Source organism: Moschus berezovskii, chromosome 21, assembly GCF_049115385.1.
Source record: "Moschus berezovskii isolate FMDL1 chromosome 21, NW_MosBer_1.0, whole genome shotgun sequence".
Taxonomy (NCBI): Eukaryota; Metazoa; Chordata; class Mammalia; order Artiodactyla; family Moschidae; genus Moschus; species Moschus berezovskii.
The window spans coordinates 64,277,586-64,297,885 of record NC_142480.1 but is presented as its reverse complement, the minus strand read 5'-3'; the positions used below and the strand labels follow the sequence as shown (position 1 = coordinate 64,297,885).

Below are 20,300 nucleotides of genomic sequence, written 5' to 3'. Positions count from 1 at the left end.
AAGTAGCCCCCAAGGCTGATGTGCAGACCCTGTTGAAAGACCATCAGTTCAGTCAGTTCAGTCGTGTCCAACTCTTTGCGACCCCATGGACTGCAGCACACCAGGCCTCCCTGTCCATCACCAACTCCTGGAGTTGAAAGAGCATACAGGGTTGCTAATGGAACCTGGAGAACTGACTGGCTATGGAACCAGCCCTCAGGAACTTGAAAGAAATTTGCTCTCTAGGGTGCTGTCAACTGGGGAGTGTTTCTTTGGAGATACTTGGCCACAAAACTCCTCAGGAAGGCACTGATGGGTTGTGCTGGCTGCTGGGGGCTCCTGGAGCCTTCACTGGAAGCACACCAGAGCCAGAAACAAAACTCTCTGCTCCTGCAGTGTCTCTCCACCACACCCTACTTACAAAGGCTCCTGGGCCAGCTGGCAAAGGGAAATAGGTAAAAGGACTAAAGGTACCAGAATCATTTCACAGAGCAGGCAAGCAACATCAAAATTCAGGGACTTACATGAGGTAGAAGTTTGTTTCCCTTGCACATAACAGTCCAGATAAGGGTAGACTGGGGCCCATATGCTGATTGGCTTCAAAGGTTTCTCTAGGTCTGTCATCCCCACTTCCAGCTGTCAGGCCGGAGAGAAACCAGGGCATGTAGCTTGGTCTTTGGGAAGATTACCCAAATCAGTTCCATTCCTGTGTCGTTGACTGAGACATAGTCACGCATGGCCACATCTAGCCGTGCTAAAGGGAGGTTGGGAAATGTCTTGCATGGCAGGGCAGCCACATGTCCAGGTTGAACTTTGGGGTTAGAGTGGGGGGTCTGTAACTAAAAGTCAGGATGAATGGATACCTAGGACATCCTGATACCCCTAGATGGCGTCTTCAAGGTGATACCGTTTTTGCTACAGATCCTCAGGAATTTTCCTTTTAGTCTCTAAATCTATTCTGAATTTCTTCAAGGCTTTAAATTGATGTAACTGTAAAATTCAATATGAGAGAATTAAAATTGTTTTTTTCTTGTTGTAAGCTAATTCTTTACCTTGGGCTTCCCTGGTGGCTCAGAGGTTAAAGCATCTGCCTCCAATGCGGGAGACCCGGGTTCGATCCCTGGGTCGGGAAGATCCCCTGGAGAAGGAAACGGTAACCCACTCCAGTATTCTTGCCTGGAGAATCCCATGGACGGAGAAGCCTGGTAGGCTGCAGTCCACGGGGTCGCATAGAGTCGGACACAACTGAGCCATGGAACGGAACGGAACGGAAAGTATAGGACTTTTTTCCTTCTCTTCAGTTTTCTAAAGCTATAAGCCCAGGTATTAACTTTTTATGCACTAACATAGTCATAATAAATATTCTTCAGAGTTAAGTTGCTCTGTCCCTTGCATTGTCTTATCCATTTGAAAAGGCACAATTTAAAATGCTTTTAGAATAGGAATTTACAGTTGGCACAGTTCACAGGAAGCAACTAGGTGCTCATATTTTTCTTTCTGTTTTATCTTAAAGGCATAAACCAGTTGTTTTGACTGAGTTAGTAGAGTTAGTTCCAAAGGAAAAAAATAGACTGAAGGTAAATAAACATGTTTGACTGACCTCCTGCACCAAATTTTAAAAGTTGTTTTGCAACTAATAAAAATGAAGTAGTACATAGTTAAATTTGATATCATTTTTGACCATGGTATAAACCCTCCATTGATTCATTCAGCAGACACTTATGTAGTGTCTGCTGTGTGGCAAGCTCTGGGTATACAGCAGTGAATGAAGTGGGCAAGATCCTTGCTCTTCCAGAACTGACTTTTCTTCACCAGAAAACCCTAGTCCCACTTAATCCAACTGGTCAACCAGTCTCAAAAACTCACCAACTTTCATATCCTCCAACCATAATACTCAAAGACCAAGAATATTGATTCAAGAGTGTCTCTTTTTCACTCTCATTGCTCAGGAATTTACCTTTACTTCAGTTAAACTTATTTTCTTAACTTCCCATTTCTCATCACCATCTTCTATCTGAGCAATATTTTCTGTTCTGTACATTTACTTCCTTTCATTCCCCTCGTATCCAAGAGATATGTTCTGTAGAGCTATGTTCTCAACTAATGTGGTATTTATAGTAGGGATTGGATTGATAGATACCAGAAGCTATCCAAAACCTCAGCCTGATTTAGAGTTCTTACCTCAGCAGTAGTTTGAGTAACACATTTTTCAGAACTTTACATAAATGTTGCTTCAAATAGTGATAAACTTGTAACCCAGATGATTTTATTTCTTCAATTCCTAAGGTCAGATTTAATAGTGTGTTTCTAAGAAAGTGGCTCAGCAGGCTTCTTTTACCCTGTTGGGTTCTGTATCCATGAGGTCAGAAAATAATGAGTCATAAAAACCTACATGCATTAGATGGTTTTCCTTCAAACTACTGGCAGCTGGAGTTGAAAATAGGTTTAAAATTTCCACAGTATTAGTGGGAATACACAGCTGGGTTAAGATGGCCACCTCTATTACTTCCTCAAAGTAAAAGGAAATAACTTCAGGTACTTTTCTTGCAAATATTTCCTATTTTTAAAAATAGCTTCAGATTTTTTATATAGGTAAAAATTGAAGTTCCTTCAGATATTCTTTTTATGTAAATAGGGATTTCAGTACTTAGAGAATGTAAAAAGGATGGGGAAATGGAGTTTGAGTATCTGATGAGGAAAGAAGGGACTGAGAATGGCCAAGGAGTAAATGAATACGTTTGCTTCCCAAAGGACTCTAAGCAGAGACTGAAGCGTTGTCAACACTCTTGGCAATTTTCAGTTGCCAGAAAAACCTAGATTTCAACCAAATTAATAAAGATGAGAGGTGGGCTATAAGTTTGATATGATATTAGTGAGCTTCTCAGAGTGTTCAAAAGTGAGTGAGTCATGGGTAGGGTCCCAGAATGAGATTTGTTGTTGCAAATGCTTAGGACATTTTTTTAAGCAGTAACTTGTCAGATTTTAAAAACACAGGGATCTTTCCATCTCATTTTGTTTCCATCTAAGGATTGCTGATGGCAGCCATGAAATTAAAAGATGCTTACTCCTTGGAAGGAAAGTTATGACCAACCTAGATAGCATATTAAAAAGCAGAGACATTACTTTGCCAACAAAGGTCCGTCTAGTCAAGGCTATGGTTTTTCCAGTGGTCATGTATGGATGTGAGAGATGGACTGTGAAGAAAGCTGATCATCAAAGAATTGATGCTTTTGAACTGTGGTGCCGGAGAAGACTCTTGAGAGTCCCTTGGACTGCAAGGAGATCCAACCAGTCCATCCTAAAGGAGATCAGTCCTGGGTGTTCATTGGAAGGACTGATGTTGAAGCTGAAACTGCAATACTTTGGCCACCTCATGCGAAGAGTTGACTCACTGGAAAAGACTCTGATGCTGGGAAGGATTGGGGGCGGGAGGAGAAGGGGACGACAGAGAATGAGATGGCTGGATGGCATCACCGACTTGATGGACATGAGTTTGAGTGAACTCTGGGAATTGATGATGGACAGGGAGGCCTGGCGTGCTGTGATTCATGGGGTCGCAAAGAGTCGGACGTGACTGAGCGACTGAACTGAAATGAAGGATTGTTTAAATATTATGATACTTAGTTAACACAGCATCAGGTACCATTCCACTCTGTATAGATAATATTTGTCATTCAAGCTTTTTAAGGCTGTCTCAGGGAGGCCAGTAGCCTGTGTTACGCTGAACAACCAAAAAACAAGTAATGACTGAGCGCCTTTCAGCTTTGAAACATAGTATGCAGAACAGGAGCAAAAATGCAAGAGAAAGAAAGGAAAGGGGACCAGTGAGTGTCTGCTGTGGGCAAGAGAGATCCTGGCTAACCAGAGGGAGAAATTGACAGATGCTACAAGCTACCTGCCCCTCCTCAATTATTCAAGGGAGTTCCTGCTTCTCCCTTTGAAAATCCTAAGAACAGGCACTGTTGCTAAGTTTGAGGTTCAGGCAGCTGAGTTGGAGCTGTCAGTTTCTCAAGAGGGTAAGGAAAATGCTAGGTGTATCAGTCATCACTCTTGATTATAAGCAGTGGAAGCCACCTGTTTCTTATTCCTTAAAAAAAGACTTCACTGAAAGTGACTCACAGCACCAAAAAAGGTGGTAGGTCCACCCTGGTCCACAGTAGAAACCAAGAGACCACAGTGAGCAGGAAGGGCAGGAAGCCGAGAGATGACAGCTGTCTTCTCAGCAGCAGCAGCTGGGTAGAATGCCATCTGCTGCCACACTGCCGCTTGTCCCTGTCTGCTCCAGATTCAAAGCCCGGGGTAAAGCATCCATTTGGCCAAGCCCAGGCCATCCCAGGCCAACAGCCAGCGGATGGAGAATTGTCCACCTTGACTTTCACAGAGGGAAAGGCATGGCATCAGCTCCACATATAGTAATGACTTCCCTGCTATCATGAGGGCTGGGTGCCCTACTCCCTCCAGAACAGCATGTCCTATACGCTAGAGTCAGAGAAGGCTGACTGTGAAGGATGCCTGCAGTCCTGGAACAGGCGTGTGGCCCTAAGACAGCTGCTGAGAGGCTAAGAGAAAGTGACCTACTTCCTGCTGCTAGACTGAAAGGGCAGGAAGGAGGAGGAGAGTGCTTGTTGCAGTTTGGCCCCAGATCGCATCTCGAGAGCAGGCATGGTAGAGAGGCTGGCTGGAGGAACAGCCTGGAAGAGTAAAGCCACTGCCTGGAGCTGGAATGTTGGCCTGTGGGCATCTATTAAACAGTCTGTACCAAGGGCTATCATCTGGGAGAACCACCTCTCTTTAGAGTAGTTAGTTGATTTTTGCTTTTTAAAGCATGAACTTTTTTTCTTCCAGAAAGCCATTAACTTTAAAATCATGCTGAAGTCTGAATCTGGATATAGTCATTCCTTCATTTGCTTCTGTTAATTGTTTTGTTTTGGCTGCACTGTGCGGATTGAGGGATCTTAGTTCCCTGACCAGGGATTAAACGTGCATCCTTGGCAGTGAACGGTCAGAGCTCTAACCACTGTACTACCAGGGAAGTCCCCTTGAACACAATCATGACTCAGGTGAATTTGGGAGATAACACTTAAACCCCTTAAATGAGATGATAGGAAGCTTTAACGTGAAGTTCAGGCTGAGCCATGGATTAAAAGACGTAAAGGCTTAAAGGGGATGAAGCTTAGAAGGGGAGTTTTTAACATTTATTTTTCTTTAGATGTAGCTCACATACCATACAACTCATTCATTTAAAGTGTGAAATTTAATGTTTTTTAGTGTATTCACAGAGTTACGCAATCAGCACCACAGCCAACTTGTGAACAGTTTCATCACCTCAAAGAAACTCTGTGCCCGTTAGCAGGCACTCCCCATTCCCCCACACCCATTTGTACACCCTAGGAAACTACTAACCTTCTGTCTGTTTCCATACATTTGCCTGTTCTGAACATTTCACATGAATAGAATCTTATAATACATGCCTTTTGTGCCTGGCTCCTTTTATTGAGCATGTTTTCAAGAGCCATCCATGTTGTAGCATTATTGTTGCTGTTCATTCTCTTAAGTCATGTCGGATTCTCTGCAATCCCATGGACTGTGATACATCAGGCATCCCTGTCCTATACTGTCTCCTGGAGTTTGCTCAAACTCACGTCAGTTGAGTCATGATACCATCCAACTATCTTTTTGTCTCTCTCCCCCTTCTCCTTTTGCCCTCAGTCTTTCCCAGCATCAGGGTCTTTTCTAATGAGTCAGCTCTTCGCATCAGATGGCCAAAGTATTGGAGCTTCAGCTTTAGCATCAGTCCTTCCAGTGGATATTCAGGACTGATTTCCTTGAGGATTAACTGGTTTGATCTTGCTGTCCAAGGACCTTCAAGAGTCTTCTGCAGCACCACAGTTCAAAAGCATCAGTTCTTTGGTACTCAGCCTTCTTTATGGTCCAGTTCTCACATCCATGTATGACTATTGGAAAAACCATAGCTTTGACTTTGGACCTTTGTTGGCAAAGTAATGTCTCTGATTTTTAGTACACTGTGTAGATTTGTCATAGCTTTTCTTCCAAGAAGCAAGCGTCTTTTAATTTCATGGCTGCAGTCACCATCTGCAGTGATTTTGGAGCCCAAGAAAATAAAATCTGTCACTGCTTCCACTTTTTCCCCATCTATTTGCCATGAAGTGATGGAACTGGATGCCATGATCTTAGTTTTTTTCATGTTCAGTTTCAAACCAGCTTTTTCACTGTCTTCTTTCACCCTCATCAAGAGGCTCTTTAGTTCCTCTTCACCTTCTGCCATATTCTAAATACATGTCCCTTATCAGATCTATGATTTTCAAATATTTCCTCCCACTCTACGGATTTTCTTTTAACTTTCTTGATGGTATCTATTGAGAAACAAAAAGTTTGCTTGAAAACCAAAATTTCAATGAGGCCAAATTTATCTGTTTTTTATTTTTGTGGTTAATTGTCATAAACAAGAAAGCTTTGCTTAACCCAAGGTCATGAAGATTTACTTGTACACAACCTTCTAAGAGTGTTATTATTTTATCCCTTATGTTTAGGTCTGTGCTTCCATTTTGAGTTAATTTTTGTGTATTCTGTGAAGAAGAGATTCTTAACTCTTTTGAAGCATCAGTAATTGATATTTGATGGCAGTACATGAAGAAATAATAAATAATGTAGTTTTTTCTCAGTTTAAGCTACATTTTCCAGAGGATCACTTGCAACTCTGAGTTCTTTCTCTCCCCCTTTATATGTTTTTTTTTTTTTTTGGTTGTTGGGTATTAAAGTTACTAGGCTTTCAACAAATCTCATTTTATTGCTTGCATATTATTTAGGATGGCAACTCCTATATAAGCATTGAAAGCTATTTTTTAGTTATGTTTCACACTGGACAACTGGAGAAGGAAATGGCAGCCCACTCCAGTGTTCTTGCCTGGAGAATCCCAGGGACGGGGGAGCCTGGTGGGCTGCTGTCTATGGGGTCGCACAGAGTCGGACACGACTGAAGCGACTTAGCAGCAGCAGCAGCAGCACACTGGACAAAATAATCTGTACTGCATGGAGATGCATTTTAGGAGTGAGCAAACTATTTTGTATAAAGATTATTATAATAATATCAAAACAAACTCACTGCCACTGCTATTTGTTTCCTGAGTCATAGTTTATTAAATTTGGAGCCAATAATGTATTGAACATGCTGAGGCAAACTTTTAGGAAGAAATAAGTTTGCCTTTGCAAGAGTAGCTCATTCTGATGCAATGAAGGACACAGGCCTGGAACAAGGTTTGTCTTTGATGAGAGAGACTTCTGTTGCCTGGGCTCATTTCTAAGATCTGTAGGAAGTTTGAACTTTAGTTGTAGTCTGACTCAAAGACTTGTGCCTGCTCTTGTTCTGAGCTGAATCTGACTGTGCACTTCATGACAGATTCCCTCTCTTGATTCCGTCTTTGGTCAGGTATGTCAGATGGCCCAGGCAACCAGTGAGTTCAGTTCCCTGAATCCTCAGTTCACTTATGGCAGTGTGTTCATTCTTTCCTCCTAACAACTCTTTCATCAGTTCGCACTGTCTCTTCCTGAGCCCGATCCAGGTCAGTTCTCACTCAGTTCTAAGCTCCCTAAAGTCCAGGATCATCCCTTTCCTTTCTGTAGCCCCTAAAACTGATGGAAAGTAGTCAGTAAATCTTCCTTGATGATCTTTATTCCACCATACTTGCACAGTTTTGTAACTGTATTAATGGTGCTTATCCTCCTCCAGGGTAGAAGTTATAGTAAAATAATTAATACATGAAAAGGAAAGCAGCCCTTCTCTCTCTCCACACAAGCCTCACAGGTGTGGGTATGACTGGGTTCCTGCTACTTTGAATGTGCGTGTCTCTGAGCACTGGATGAGAAATGAAATAAAATAGGGAGTATCTTACCAGGGTTAGTTGTTTGGTTTTGGTATGGATTTTTCTGAAGGGTATTGGAGTCCACACTCTGAAATTCCTCTTCATCTGAAATCAGGCATCTGTAACGTCAGTACTTCACTCTAACCTCACCTCTGACAGTCTTCACGCTCTTTCAGGTGCTTAGTCTCCTTCCCACCAGACTTGTTCTTTGACCTCCAGCTGATTGAATTTTTTGTTTTTTCCCTCATTCTCACTTCTTTCTTGGCCTCTCTTTATTCTCTGCCCACTTTGGATCTCATGTGTAATCTTGTGAACAGCATTGTTATCAGCATGTTCAGCTCCCTGATGCCACTGCTCTTTGCACCTTCCCATTTCTAACTATCTACTACCCCAAACTCGTAATTGCTCTCCAGTCTTCCAGTGTCTGAAATGTGCATCGTACTATTGCCTAGAAAATCCCATGGATGGAGGAGCCTGGTAGGCTGCAGTCCGTGGGGTCGCTAAGGGTCGGACACGACTGAGCGATTTCACTTTCACTTTTCACTTTCACACATTGGAGAAGGAAATGGCAACCCACTCCAGTGTTCTTGCCTGGAGAATCCCAGGGACGGGGGAGCCTGGTGGGCTTCCATCTATGGGGTCACACAGAGTCGGACACGACTGAAGTGACTTAGCAGCAGCAGCAGCAGCAGCAACACTGCCAGAGAGCAGCCATGTGTGTGCCTGGCCAGGGGTGGGAGGAGGGGGGCTCGGGGGGCTGAAACCAAGCTCTCATGTGCTGGGTAGAAGGGCTGAGTCTGCCCAGAGGGGACGCCATCCTCTAGTCAGCACAAAGACACCACGTGGGCTCACAGAGAACCTCGATGCCCAAGCAGCCTTTCTAAAATAGCTGATCATTTTATTCTTCTGCATAATCCTCTTCATTGATTCCATTAGCTAAAGCCCAAGCTCCTTAGCATGGATTGCAGACCCTCTGTGACCAAGTCTGAACTGTCTTACCAGGCTTTTGATGACAGTCACCATATGGTTAATTACCCAAACTGGGACACTCCTGAAAGGAAGGGGCACTGTTAGTAATTATGACAGGACAACAAGCTGAGGCTCTGGGCACCTGTGTATGACCAAGCATCCCACACCTTGAATTCTTACATTGTGGCTGAACCACACTGCTGGTGGTGTTCCACGGGCACTGGGTTATTTATCAGTCAAGAGATTTTGATAGCATTATTTTGACTACCCTATATGAATCTGAGGACATTGTTACTTCTTTCTGTGATTAACTATTGAATGATAAGGTCAAAACATCCTCAAGAGCAAAATGTCAAGATTAAAACTGTCATAGCACAAATGATGAGATTGGAGCATCTATATATTCTATGTTTCTAGTTACTCGATCAGTGTACTTTCTTTCCTTAGAACTTCTATTTCCTCTTTCCCATTTTCCTCCCTTTCTCTGGTTTATTTCCATTTATTGTTCAGGGCTTCCCTGGTGGCTCAGAGGGTAAAGTGTCTGCCTGCAATGTGGGAGACCCAGGTTCGATCCCTGGGTCAGGAAGATCCCCTGGAAAAGGAAATAGTAACCCACTCCAGTATTCTTGCCTGGAGAATCCCATGGATGGAGGATCCTGGTAGGCTGCAGTCCACGGGTTTGCAAAGAGTCAGACATGACTGAGCAACTTCACTTCACTTCACTTCACTGTTGGAGACGTCGCAAGGGTCACCTGTCCCAGTGACCTTTCCCTTACATGTCCTGGCTGGGCTTAGTGCTGATCGTCGTGTTCCACAGCACCCACTGTGTGCGTGTGCTTAGTCACTCAGTCGTGTTCAACTCTTTGAGACCCTGTGGACTGTAACCCACCAGGCTTCTCTGTCCATGGGGATTCTCCAGGCAAGAATACTGGAGTGGGTTGCCATGCCCTCCTCCAGGGGATCTTCCCAACCCAGGGATTGAACCCAGGTCTCCCGCATTGCAGGAGGATTCTTTACCATCCGAGCCACCAGGGAAGCCCACAGCACTCACTACAAACCTGTTTTATTGTACCTAAAAAAAGTGTGTCAGTCTTTCAGGCCTGCCTTGCCCACAGAATATAAGGTCCTTAGGGGAAGAACACTGGATTTTTAGTCTTTGCATCCTCAGTGCCTAGCACAGGGCTTGACAAATAATGGGATCTCTGTAAATATTTGTTGACATGGAGTAATTTGAATTCTTCATTGTAATACAAAGTTAAATATACTTGTCCTTTATCTCCTAGAGAATTTCTTAGGATACCTACTTGGAGATTTTATGAGGTTGGCCTTTGGCATATTGAAGTTGTAGGGATTATTGTTAATGAATTTTCATATGATAGAAATATATAAGAAGAAGATACATTCTCATAATATTAATGTTTGTTGTGCCAAAAATATGAACAGTGGTGTGTTATACTTCAGTTTGCCATGCCATGACCAAAACTGTTCTTAGAGTTTCTGCAGAATGATACCTGTTTAATACAATGAAGAGCCATGGCGTCCGTTAAATAATAGTACTTCGTTCTCACCCTCTGTTCAGAACTCTCTAGTTTAAGTATTTTGAGTAAAGGTATCAGTGTTGTCTCAGTTTTAAATATTTGTTTTATAAGTCTAATATATTATTTTTTCCTCTTTTTAGAATGTTTCAGACATTTAAAGAATGGTTTTGGTTGGAAAGATTCTGGCTTCCTCCCACAATAAAATGGTCAGATCTTGAAGATCACGATGGACTCATCTTTGTGAAGCCCTCTCATTTATATATGACCATTCCATATGCTTTTGTCTTGATAATTATCAGACATTTTTTTCAAAAGTAAGTAATGTTTGTGTGTCTTTCCTCTCCATTCCCCTTTGCCCCACCTCTAGAATAAAGAATTTTGGTAAGATCCTTAAAGAATCTTAATCTGTTGCTCAGAGGTCACCACTAATGGGCACTCATGAAATCAGATGCACAGTAAATATTGTCTAGAAACTGAACAAATGAAAATCAGAAATTCTGTCTTCACAAGTACATTAGTTTCACAGTGAAGAAAATTGAGATTGAGAAAGGTTAAGGGTCACAGAGCTTATTAGTGTCAATGATGGTACAAGAACTTAGCTCATCTTCCACATACCATGTTGTCTGACAATAGACATGCATGCCCATGTCCTTTGTCTACAGTATTAGAGTGGCAGATGCATTATCATTTTAGAATGCCTATAAAATAGCATAAATGGCTCATTAAAGACCAAACAATATTGTTTTATAGTGTAGTTTAAAGGTTTATTGAAAATTTTAATAGCAAGCCTTCATTCCAAAGGATAAGGAAATCAAAGAAAAAAATATCAATTTGCCTTCTCAGAAAAAGTGAACTTTTTCTTTTTCTTAATTTACTTTAAATAGATATTACTTCCAACCTTTTTATTAAAACTGTATAGTGTCATGGTAACAGAAGATAAATGTTCATCTGTAATTCTGGTGAAGTGAAGTGAAGTTGCTCAGTCGTGTTCGATTCTTTGCGACCCCATGGACTGTAGCCTACCAGGCTCCTCTGTCCATGGGATTTTCCAGGCAGTAGTACTGGAGTGGGTTGCCATTTCCTTCTCCAGGGATCTTCCCGACCCAGGGATTGAACCTGGGTCTCCCGCATTGTAGACAGACGCTTTACTGTCTGAGCCACCATGGAAGTCCAGTAATTCTGGTAGTTGTCTCTATTTCAAAAAACTGTTATTAGCACATTAATTTTTTTGGAGCAAAAGGAATATTCAAATGTCAAGAGTTGGATAAACTTAAGACAAAATCCCCAATAGCTCAGTTGGTAAAGATTCTGCCTGCAATGCAGGAGACCCCAGTTCGATTCCTGGGTCAGGAAAATTCTCTGGAGAGGGATAGGCTACCCACTCCAGTATTCTTGGGCTTCCCTTCTGACTCAGCTGGTAAAAAATCCATCTGCATTGTGGTAGACCTAGGTTCGATCCCTGGGTTGGGAAGATCCCCTGGAGAAGGGAAAGGCTACCCACTCCAGTATTCTGGCCTGAAGAATTTCATGGACTGCATAGTCCATGGGGTTGCAAAGAGTCAGATTCAACTGAGTGACTTGCACTTTCACTTTCTTTCAAGACAAAATCTGATAAAGATCATTTTGTCCAAGACTAACTGTGGTGCAGATCATATGTTTATAACCATTTGCAGGGTTCTCATGTCAAGGGTTTGACCAACTGTTTCATGGATTGTCCAAGAAACTGTACAAATAACTTTATTTTGGCCAGCAATGTGCTGTTGATAGAGGGAGGAAAAGAAAGCTGCTTGATACCACTAAACTCTAGCTGAGAATGTTTGACAGTGTTTTCCTTTTTGAGAGTTAACTCCGCTTTTACTCACATGTTTGGATTTGTCAAAGAATGCCTAAATTAGAATTGTGCTGCTGCACTTGTAAATTAGCAAATTACTCTGCTGTCCTGAAATACTTGCTTTTCTTGAGTAGTGTCTGATGAGCTTTGAACTTGACATCCAGGTTGTACACTTGCAGATTTCCTACTTTGGGGTGGACAGCTCCATTTTCAATATTTGATCAGACGGTGAACTAGAAAAGTGTTTTGCTTGCCAAAGCAGCATAGCTTAGGAAGACCAATTTGCTTTGTCCTGGTCTTGGCCTCTCCAATAGTTTTCAGGAAGGAATCAAATCTTTTAATCCTTAGGGCCATTCTTACTTTTTCTCAAGGGGTTAAGTATAGTCTTTCCTACCTCCTTATAACTTTAACTCCCAATAACTCACCCTTTGTTTTTTCCATCTCATGACACTATAGAAAACTGTGTTGCTCCACTAAGCTCATATCTCTTTTTTCCATATCTTTTCATATCTCTTTTAATGCAAAAGAAGGAAGGAAAATTTAACATGAGAGCAAGATCATGCTTTTTTGAAGTAGAAATTTATATTTTGTCAGGGCTTCTATGTAATTTGCATTAGATTAAGCTGCTTAGATCATAAGATATTACTTACACCTTGCATTTGAATAGAATTTTATAGTTTAAGAGATATATAAAATCATAAGTGGTATGATCTCAGTCAAGAAAATGAGAGCTAAGTGAGCTGGCCAAGGTCACTTGGTTAGTAGGTAAAGAGTAGACCTGAAACTTGAGCCCACATGCTGTAACACCAGATTCAGGGTTGCTGAGTTTTTATTTTCCCCTGAACCAGAACTTCTAGGGCTTTCACAGTGAAATACTCCTGATGGCAAAAGAGAGTAAATTAATATCCTTTGGGAATATAGAAGATAAGGCTTAAGGGGATGATAACAAATGTGAACTTTCCTAACAAAACTTCATGTAAACTTGATACCATGTTTGAGCATATCCTGTGATATCACAGGAAACCTTCTTTCTTTTGTCCTGCATTATGTTTGTGTTACACTTCCTCATTCTAGGAAGAGACTTGGAGTTTTGATTTGTCTGGCTCATTTTTATCCTAGCTAGCAGCCGTTCAAAATGAGAAAGGGCCCTTCCCAGAAAGGAGTACAGAGACCGACAGATGAAGAACAAACATGTAGATCATTTGAAAGTTACTGACATTTGCTTTGTATTTATAATTTCGTTTCCTTACAAGTTTTAATTTGTGCCTTATGTTTTGATTTTTTGGGGGGAGGGGTCTATAATAGCAATTACTAACTAGTACATCCAGATTCTTCTATACATTCTTCTTTGTGTCTTAAGTATGATTTAGAGGAGATCTAAGCTGGACTGCAAGGAGATCCAACCAGTCCATTCTAAAGGAGATCAATCCTGGGTGTTCACTGGAAAGACTGATGCTGAAGCTCTAATACTTTGGCCACCTCATGCGATGAGTTGACTGACTGGAAAAGACTCTGATGCTGGGAGGGATTGGGGGCGGGAGGAGACAGGGACGACAGAGAATGAGATGGCTGGATGGCAACACCGACTCGATGGAGGTGGGTTTGAGTGAACACCGGGAGTTGGTGATGGACAGGGAGGCCTGGAGTGCTGTGATTCATGGGGTCGCAAAGAGACGGACATGACTGAGCGGCTGAACTGAACTGAACTGAAGCTACTCAAATTTAAGTGCTTGTGGAAAAAGCACATTATCTCAGAGTAAATTACGGCCCTGGAAGAGTCCAAGGCAAGGGTAAAGGTGGTAAAATCAGAAGGTAAGCTTTTTTTCTTTTATTTTTATAATTTTGTTTATTTTGTCTGTGCTGGGTCTCCATTGCTTTGAGGGCTTTGCTCTAGTTGTGGCAAGCAGGGGCTACTCTCTAGTTGCAGTGCGCAGGCTTCTCATTGTGGTGGCTTTTCTTGGACTCTAGGGAACTCAGGCTTCACTAGCTGCAGCACACATGGGCTCAGAAGTTGTGACTTGTGGGCTCCAGAGCACAGGTTCAATAGTCATGGTAGATGGTCTTAGTTGTTCTGCGACATATGGACTCTTCCAGGATCAGGGATTGAACCCATGTCTCCTGCAGTGGTAGGCAGATTCTTTACCACTGAGCCACCAGGGAACCCCTTTTCTTTTACTTTTAATGATACAATGAATAGATTTCTGGCCTCTGCCATTTCCACTGAACAACATGAGGACATTAAGGGTGCAAGGAGATCCAACCAGTCCATTCTAAAGGAGATCAATCCTGGGTATTCATTGGAAGGACTGATGCTAAAGCTGAAACTCTAATACTTTGGCCACCTCATGCGAAGAGTTGACTCATTGGAAAAGAGTCTGATGCTGGGAGGGATTTAGGGTGGGAGGAGATGGGGACAACAGAGAATGAGATGTCTGGATGGCATCACCGACTTGATGGACATGAGTTTGAGTGAACTCCGGGAGTTGGTGATGGATGGGGAGGCCTGGTGTGCTGTGATTCACGGGGTCACAAAGAGTTGGACACGACTGAGTGACTGAACTGAACTGAAAGAAGGGTAGGTGTAGCAGTTTACAGGAATTGAAAAAGGATTGTTACTATCCTCAGTTGAAAGTCTCAAAATATATACATTGGACTTAAATGTTATCTGAGACTTGCATTGCTGCAGATCTTTGTTCTTTCATATAAAACCCTCTGATTAAACTCTGATCATAGAGCCTTTCAATTCTTAGGAACTGGGAGTCAATCTTAATGGCAGTAGGCTATTGTTTCTGTCTAAGAGAAGTATTTAAACTTCACATGCTTAATAAATGCCTAGGCTTGCCTTCTTTTTTATTCCATAAAAGGATATTGAAAAAAAAAGTATGTGTGGGGTAGTGCTCTGGGATTGCTCGGCTTTTGGCTCAAAGGTAACTGTTGTAGTGCTAAGTGAAGAGGTGTCTGAACAAGGCCATTGAGGGCTCAGTTCTTCTATAGTCGCAAACCTGTGACTCATGCCCTGGTAATTAACCTAACTTTGAACCATTTTATATGGGAGTAGAAGCTCACATTCTCTTTTCTGTTAGATTTTTCCCTTCTATTTCATATCAATAAAATGAAAGTTCAGGCAAGTTCATGTCTAAGGTCCTTATAGAGCTGCTGCTGCTGCTGCTGCTGCTAAGTCACTTCAGTCGTGTCTGACTCTTCGTGACCCCATGGACTGCAGCCTACCAGGCTCCTCTGCCCAAGGGATTTTCCAGGCAAGAGTACTGGAGTGGGGTGCCATCACCTTCTCCGCCTTATAGAGCTAAGACCCGTCATTTCCTTCCTTTTTTAAGTTCAGTTTATCAAATATTTATTGTGCTTCTTTATTCTCTCCTTTTTTAAAATAAGTTTTTAATTAAGTACCTATTCATATTTACGTATACTTATGTAAGTATAAGTGAATACACAAGTAAAAGGTGAATTGATTGTCTAGATTCTTTTGAAAGAAATATAATGCTAAAGTAGCAAACTGTACTTATTATACTTCCTCTGTTTTACTGAAAATGTTATTTCTGTTCTTGAAGCCTGGACATATTAACAAACAGGACTATTATTTCTCTTTCTTCTTTAATGCTTTGACTGTAGATGTTTTCCTCATATCAGCAAGTATGTTATAGATATGTATTTTTATCCATTGTGTATGCTTATCTTTCATATGACCCTCTAGAGGGAAATATTATACTTTATTTGGCTTTGAAATGTATAGGCCATTTCCAGGAGAACTTAGGCCATCTGAAAGTTAGATTGACTTATACACATTTTATCCTGGCTTCCTTGGTGGCTCAGATGGTAAATAATCAGCCTGCAATGTGAGAGACCCAGGTTGGGTCCTGAGTCGGGAAGATCCCCTAGGGAAGAGAATGGCAACCCACTCCAGTATGCTTGCCTAGAGAATCCCATGGACAAAGAAGCCTGGACAACTACAGTCTTAGTTCAGTTCAGTTCAGTTCAGTCGCTCAGTCGTGTCTGATTCTTTGCGACCCCATGAATCACAGCACGCCAGGCCTCCCTGTCCATCACCAACTCCCGGAGTTCACTTAAACTCATGTCCATCAAGTCGGTGATGCCATCCAGCCATCTCATTCTCTGTCGTCCCCTACTCCTCCTGCCCCCAATCCCTCCCAGCATCAGAGTCTTTTCCAGTGAGTCAACTCTTCGCATGAGGTGGCCAAAGTATTGGAGTTTCAGCTTTAGCATCAGTCCCCAATGAACACCCAGGATTGATCTCCTTTAGAATGGACTGGTTGGATCTCCTTGCAGTCCAAGGACTCTCAAGAGTCTTCTCCAGCACCACAGTTCAAAAGCATCAATTCTTTGGCGGTCAGCTTTCTTCACAGTCCAACTCTCACATCCATACATGACCACGGGAAAAACCATAGCCTTAACTAGACGGACCTTTGTTGGCAAAGTAATGTCTCTGCGTTTTAATATACTCTCTCGGTTGGTCATAACTTTCCTTCCAAGGAGTAAGCGTCTTTTAATTTCATGGCTGCAATCAGCATCCGCAGGGATTTTGGAGCCCCCAAAAATAAAGTCTGACACTGTTTCCATTGTTTCACCATCTGTTTCACATGAAGTGATTGAACCAGATGCCATGATCTTTGTTTTCTAAATGTTGAGCTTCAAGCCAACCTTTTCACTCTCCTCTTTCACGTTCATCAAGAGGCTTTTGAGTTCCTCTTCACTTTCTGCCATAAGGGTGGTGTCATCTGCATATCTGAGGTTCTTGATATTTCTCCTGGTAATCTTGATTCCAGCTTGTGCTTCTTCCAGCCCAGCGTTCCTCATAATATACTCTGCATACAAGTTAAATAAGCAGGGTGACAATATACAACCTTGACGTACTCCTTTTCCTATTTGGAACCAGTCTGTTGTTCCATGTCCAGTTCTAACTGTTGCTTCCTCACCTGCATACAGGTTTCTCAAGAGGTAGGTCAGGTGGTCTGGTATTGCCATCTCTTTCAGAATTTTCTACAGTTTATTGTGACCCACACAGTCAAAGGCTTTGGCAGAGTCAATGAAGCAGAAATATATGTTTTTCTGGAACTCTCTTGCTTTCTCCATCATCCAGCGGATGTTGGCAATTAGATCTCTGGTTCCTCTGCCTTTTCTAAAACCAGCTTGAACATCTGGAAGTTCACGGTTCACATACTGCTGAAGGCTGGCTTGGAGAATTTTGAGCATGACTTTACTAGCATGTGAGATGAGTGCCACTGTGTGGTAGTTTGAGCATTCTTTGGCATTGCCTTTCTTTGGGATTGGAATGAAGACTGACCTTTTCCAGTCCTGTGGCCACTGCTGAGTTTTCCAAATTTGCTGGCATATTGAGTGCAACACTTTCACAGCATCATCTTTCAGGATTTGAAATGCTCAATTGGAATTCCATCACCTCCATTAGCTTTGTTCGTAGTGATGCTTTCTAAGGCCCACTTGACTTCACTTTCTAAGATGTCTGGCTCTAGGTCAGTGATCACACCATCGTGATTATCTTGGTCATGAAGATCTTTTTTGTACAGTCCTTCTGTGTATTCTTGCCACCTCTTCTTAATATTTTCTGCTTCTGTTAGGTCCATACCATTTCTGTCCTTTATCGAGCCCATCTTTGCATGAAATGTTCCCTTGATATCTCTAATTTTCTTGAAGAGATCTCTTGTTTTTCCTATTCTGTTGTTTTCCTCTTTTTCTTTGCATTGATCACTGAGGAAGGCTTTCTTATCTCTCCTTGCTATTCTTTGGAACTCTGCATTCAGTTGCTTATATCTTTCCTTTTCTCCTTTGCTTTTTGCTTCTCTTCTTTTCACAGCTAATTGTAAGGCCTCCTCAGACAGCCATTTTGCTTTTTGGGGTTGCAAAATGTTGGACACAACTGCGCAGCTAACACTAAGGCTAACTAATACATTTTATCAGAGAATTTTAGTAAAATTTATTTTTTTTATTTTTGGCCATACCATGCAGCATGTGGGATCTTAGTTCCCTGATCAGGGATCAAACCTATGCCCCCTGCATTGGGAACTCGGAGTCTTAACCATTGGACTGCCAGGGAAATCCCTAGGAAAATTTTTATTCAATTACATGGTTATAAAAATGAATTTAAGGGCTAAGTGATTATTCATAACTAAATTTCCAGCATTTAATTACATACAGAAACTTCTGAGTACTAGAATAGCCTAACTTATCAGACAATGGAGCCTTTGTTAGAACTAAGGGAAAAATAGGGACATGTAATTTTTAATCAGCTTCACTGAGGTATGATTTACATATAAGAAAGTTCATCCAAAATTTGATGCATCTTGACAAATGCATGTAACTATCACCACAACTATGATGTTCAGTTCAGTCGCTCCGTCGTGTCCAGCTCTTTGGGACCCCATGAATCACAGCACGCCAGGCCTCCCTGTCCATCACCAACTCCTGGAGTTCACTCAAACTCACCTCCATCGAGTCAGTGATGCCATCCAGCCATCTCATTCTCTGTCGTCCCCTTCTCCTCCTGCCCCCAATCCCTCCCAGCATCAGAGTCTTTTCCAGTGAGTCAGCTCTTTGCATCAGGTGGCCAAAGTATTGGAGTTTCAGCTTTAGCATCAGTCCTTCCAATGAACACCCAGGATTGATCTCCTTTACAATGGACTGGCTGGATCTCCTTGCAGTCCAAGGGACTCTCAAGAGTCTTCTCCAGCACCAGTTCAAAAGCATCAATTCTTCGGCGATCACCTTTCTTCACAGTCCAACTCTAACATCCATACATGACCACGGGAAAAACCATAGCCTTGACTAGACGGACCTTTGTTGGCAAAGTAATGTCTCTGCTTTTTAATATACTATCTAGGTTGGTCATAACTTTCCTTCCAAGGAGTACACATCTTTTAATTTCATGGCTGCAATCAGCATCCACAGTGATTTTGGAGCCCCCCAAAATAAAGTCTGACACTGTTTCCACTGTTTCCCCATCTATTTCCCATGAAGTGATGGGACCAGATGCCATGATCTTTGTTTTCTGAAGGTAGAGCTTCAAGCCAACCTTCTCACTCTCCTCTTTCACGTTCATCAAGAGGCTTTTGAGTTCCTCTTCACTTTCTGCCATAAGGGTGGTGTCATCTGCATATCTGAGGTTCTTGATATTTCTCCCGGCAATCTTGATTCCAGCTTGTACTTCTTCCAGCCCAGTGTTTCTCATCAGGTACTCTGCATATAAGTTAAATAAGCAGGGTGACAATATACAGCCTTGACGTATTCCTTTTCCTATTTGGAACCAGTCTGTTATTCCATGTCCAGTTCTAACTGTTGCTTCCTGACCTTCATACAGGTTTCTCAAGAGGCAGGTCAGGTGGTCTGGTATTGCCATCTCTTTCAGAATTTTCCACAGTTTATTGTGACCCACATAGTCAAAGGGCTTGGCATAGTCTGAAGATTCCAGTTGGCTGAAGACATCCTGGTACTCTGTGTAGTTCTCTTCCTACCTATAGCCTCCTTACAATCACTAAAATGCTGTCAGTAATTTTCGTTTTTCTAGGATTTCCTATAGATGGAATCATATAGATTATGGTCTTTTGTATCTGATTTCTTTCACTTAGCATAATGCTTTTGAGGTTTTTTTTTTCATGTCATTATATGTATCAGTGATTCTTTGTCATTGCTGAGTAGTCTTTCAGTGTATTGCTATACTGCAATTTATTATCCTTTAACTAATATGGAAATTTGGATTGTTTACAGCTTTGGCCTATTATGAATAAAGCTTCTGTGAACATTTGAGTAGAAGAATTTGTGTAGATATATGCTTTTATTTCTCCTGGTAAATAGCTAAAGTGTTCTTCAGAAGGCATTGTTAATGCAAATATAAATCTATACAATAGATTATTTGCCGATAAAAATGAACTCCACATGCATCCAGATACATTGATGGATCTCAAAAACATTACTCAATGAAAGAAGCCAGGCACAAGCAACCACAAATTATATGATTCCATTACATTAAATGTCCAGAAAAGGCAGTTATAAAGACAGAAAGTAGAGTAGTGATTGCCTGTGACAGGATTAATAGGGAGCAGGGATTAAAGTAAATAT

The 20,300-nt window shown here is 41.8% G+C and overlaps 1 protein-coding gene and 1 long non-coding RNA gene across 3 annotated transcripts in view; one reads left to right on the top strand and one right to left on the bottom strand.

The window, feature by feature from the left end:
• CERS3 (ceramide synthase 3) overlaps window positions 1-20,300 on the top strand; it is a 178,048-nt gene that overhangs the window by 34,297 nt on the left and 123,451 nt on the right. The window contains exon 2 of the mRNA XM_055417690.2: window positions 10,507-10,680. Within this exon, the coding sequence (XP_055273665.1) occupies window positions 10,508-10,680 (173 nt within the window). The 5' untranslated portion in view covers window position 10,507. The remainder of the gene's footprint in view (window positions 1-10,506; window positions 10,681-20,300) is intronic.
• The window catches only part of LOC129550218 (uncharacterized), a 101,317-nt gene that overhangs the window by 22,129 nt on the left and 58,888 nt on the right, over window positions 1-20,300 (bottom strand). The window lies entirely within an intron of this gene.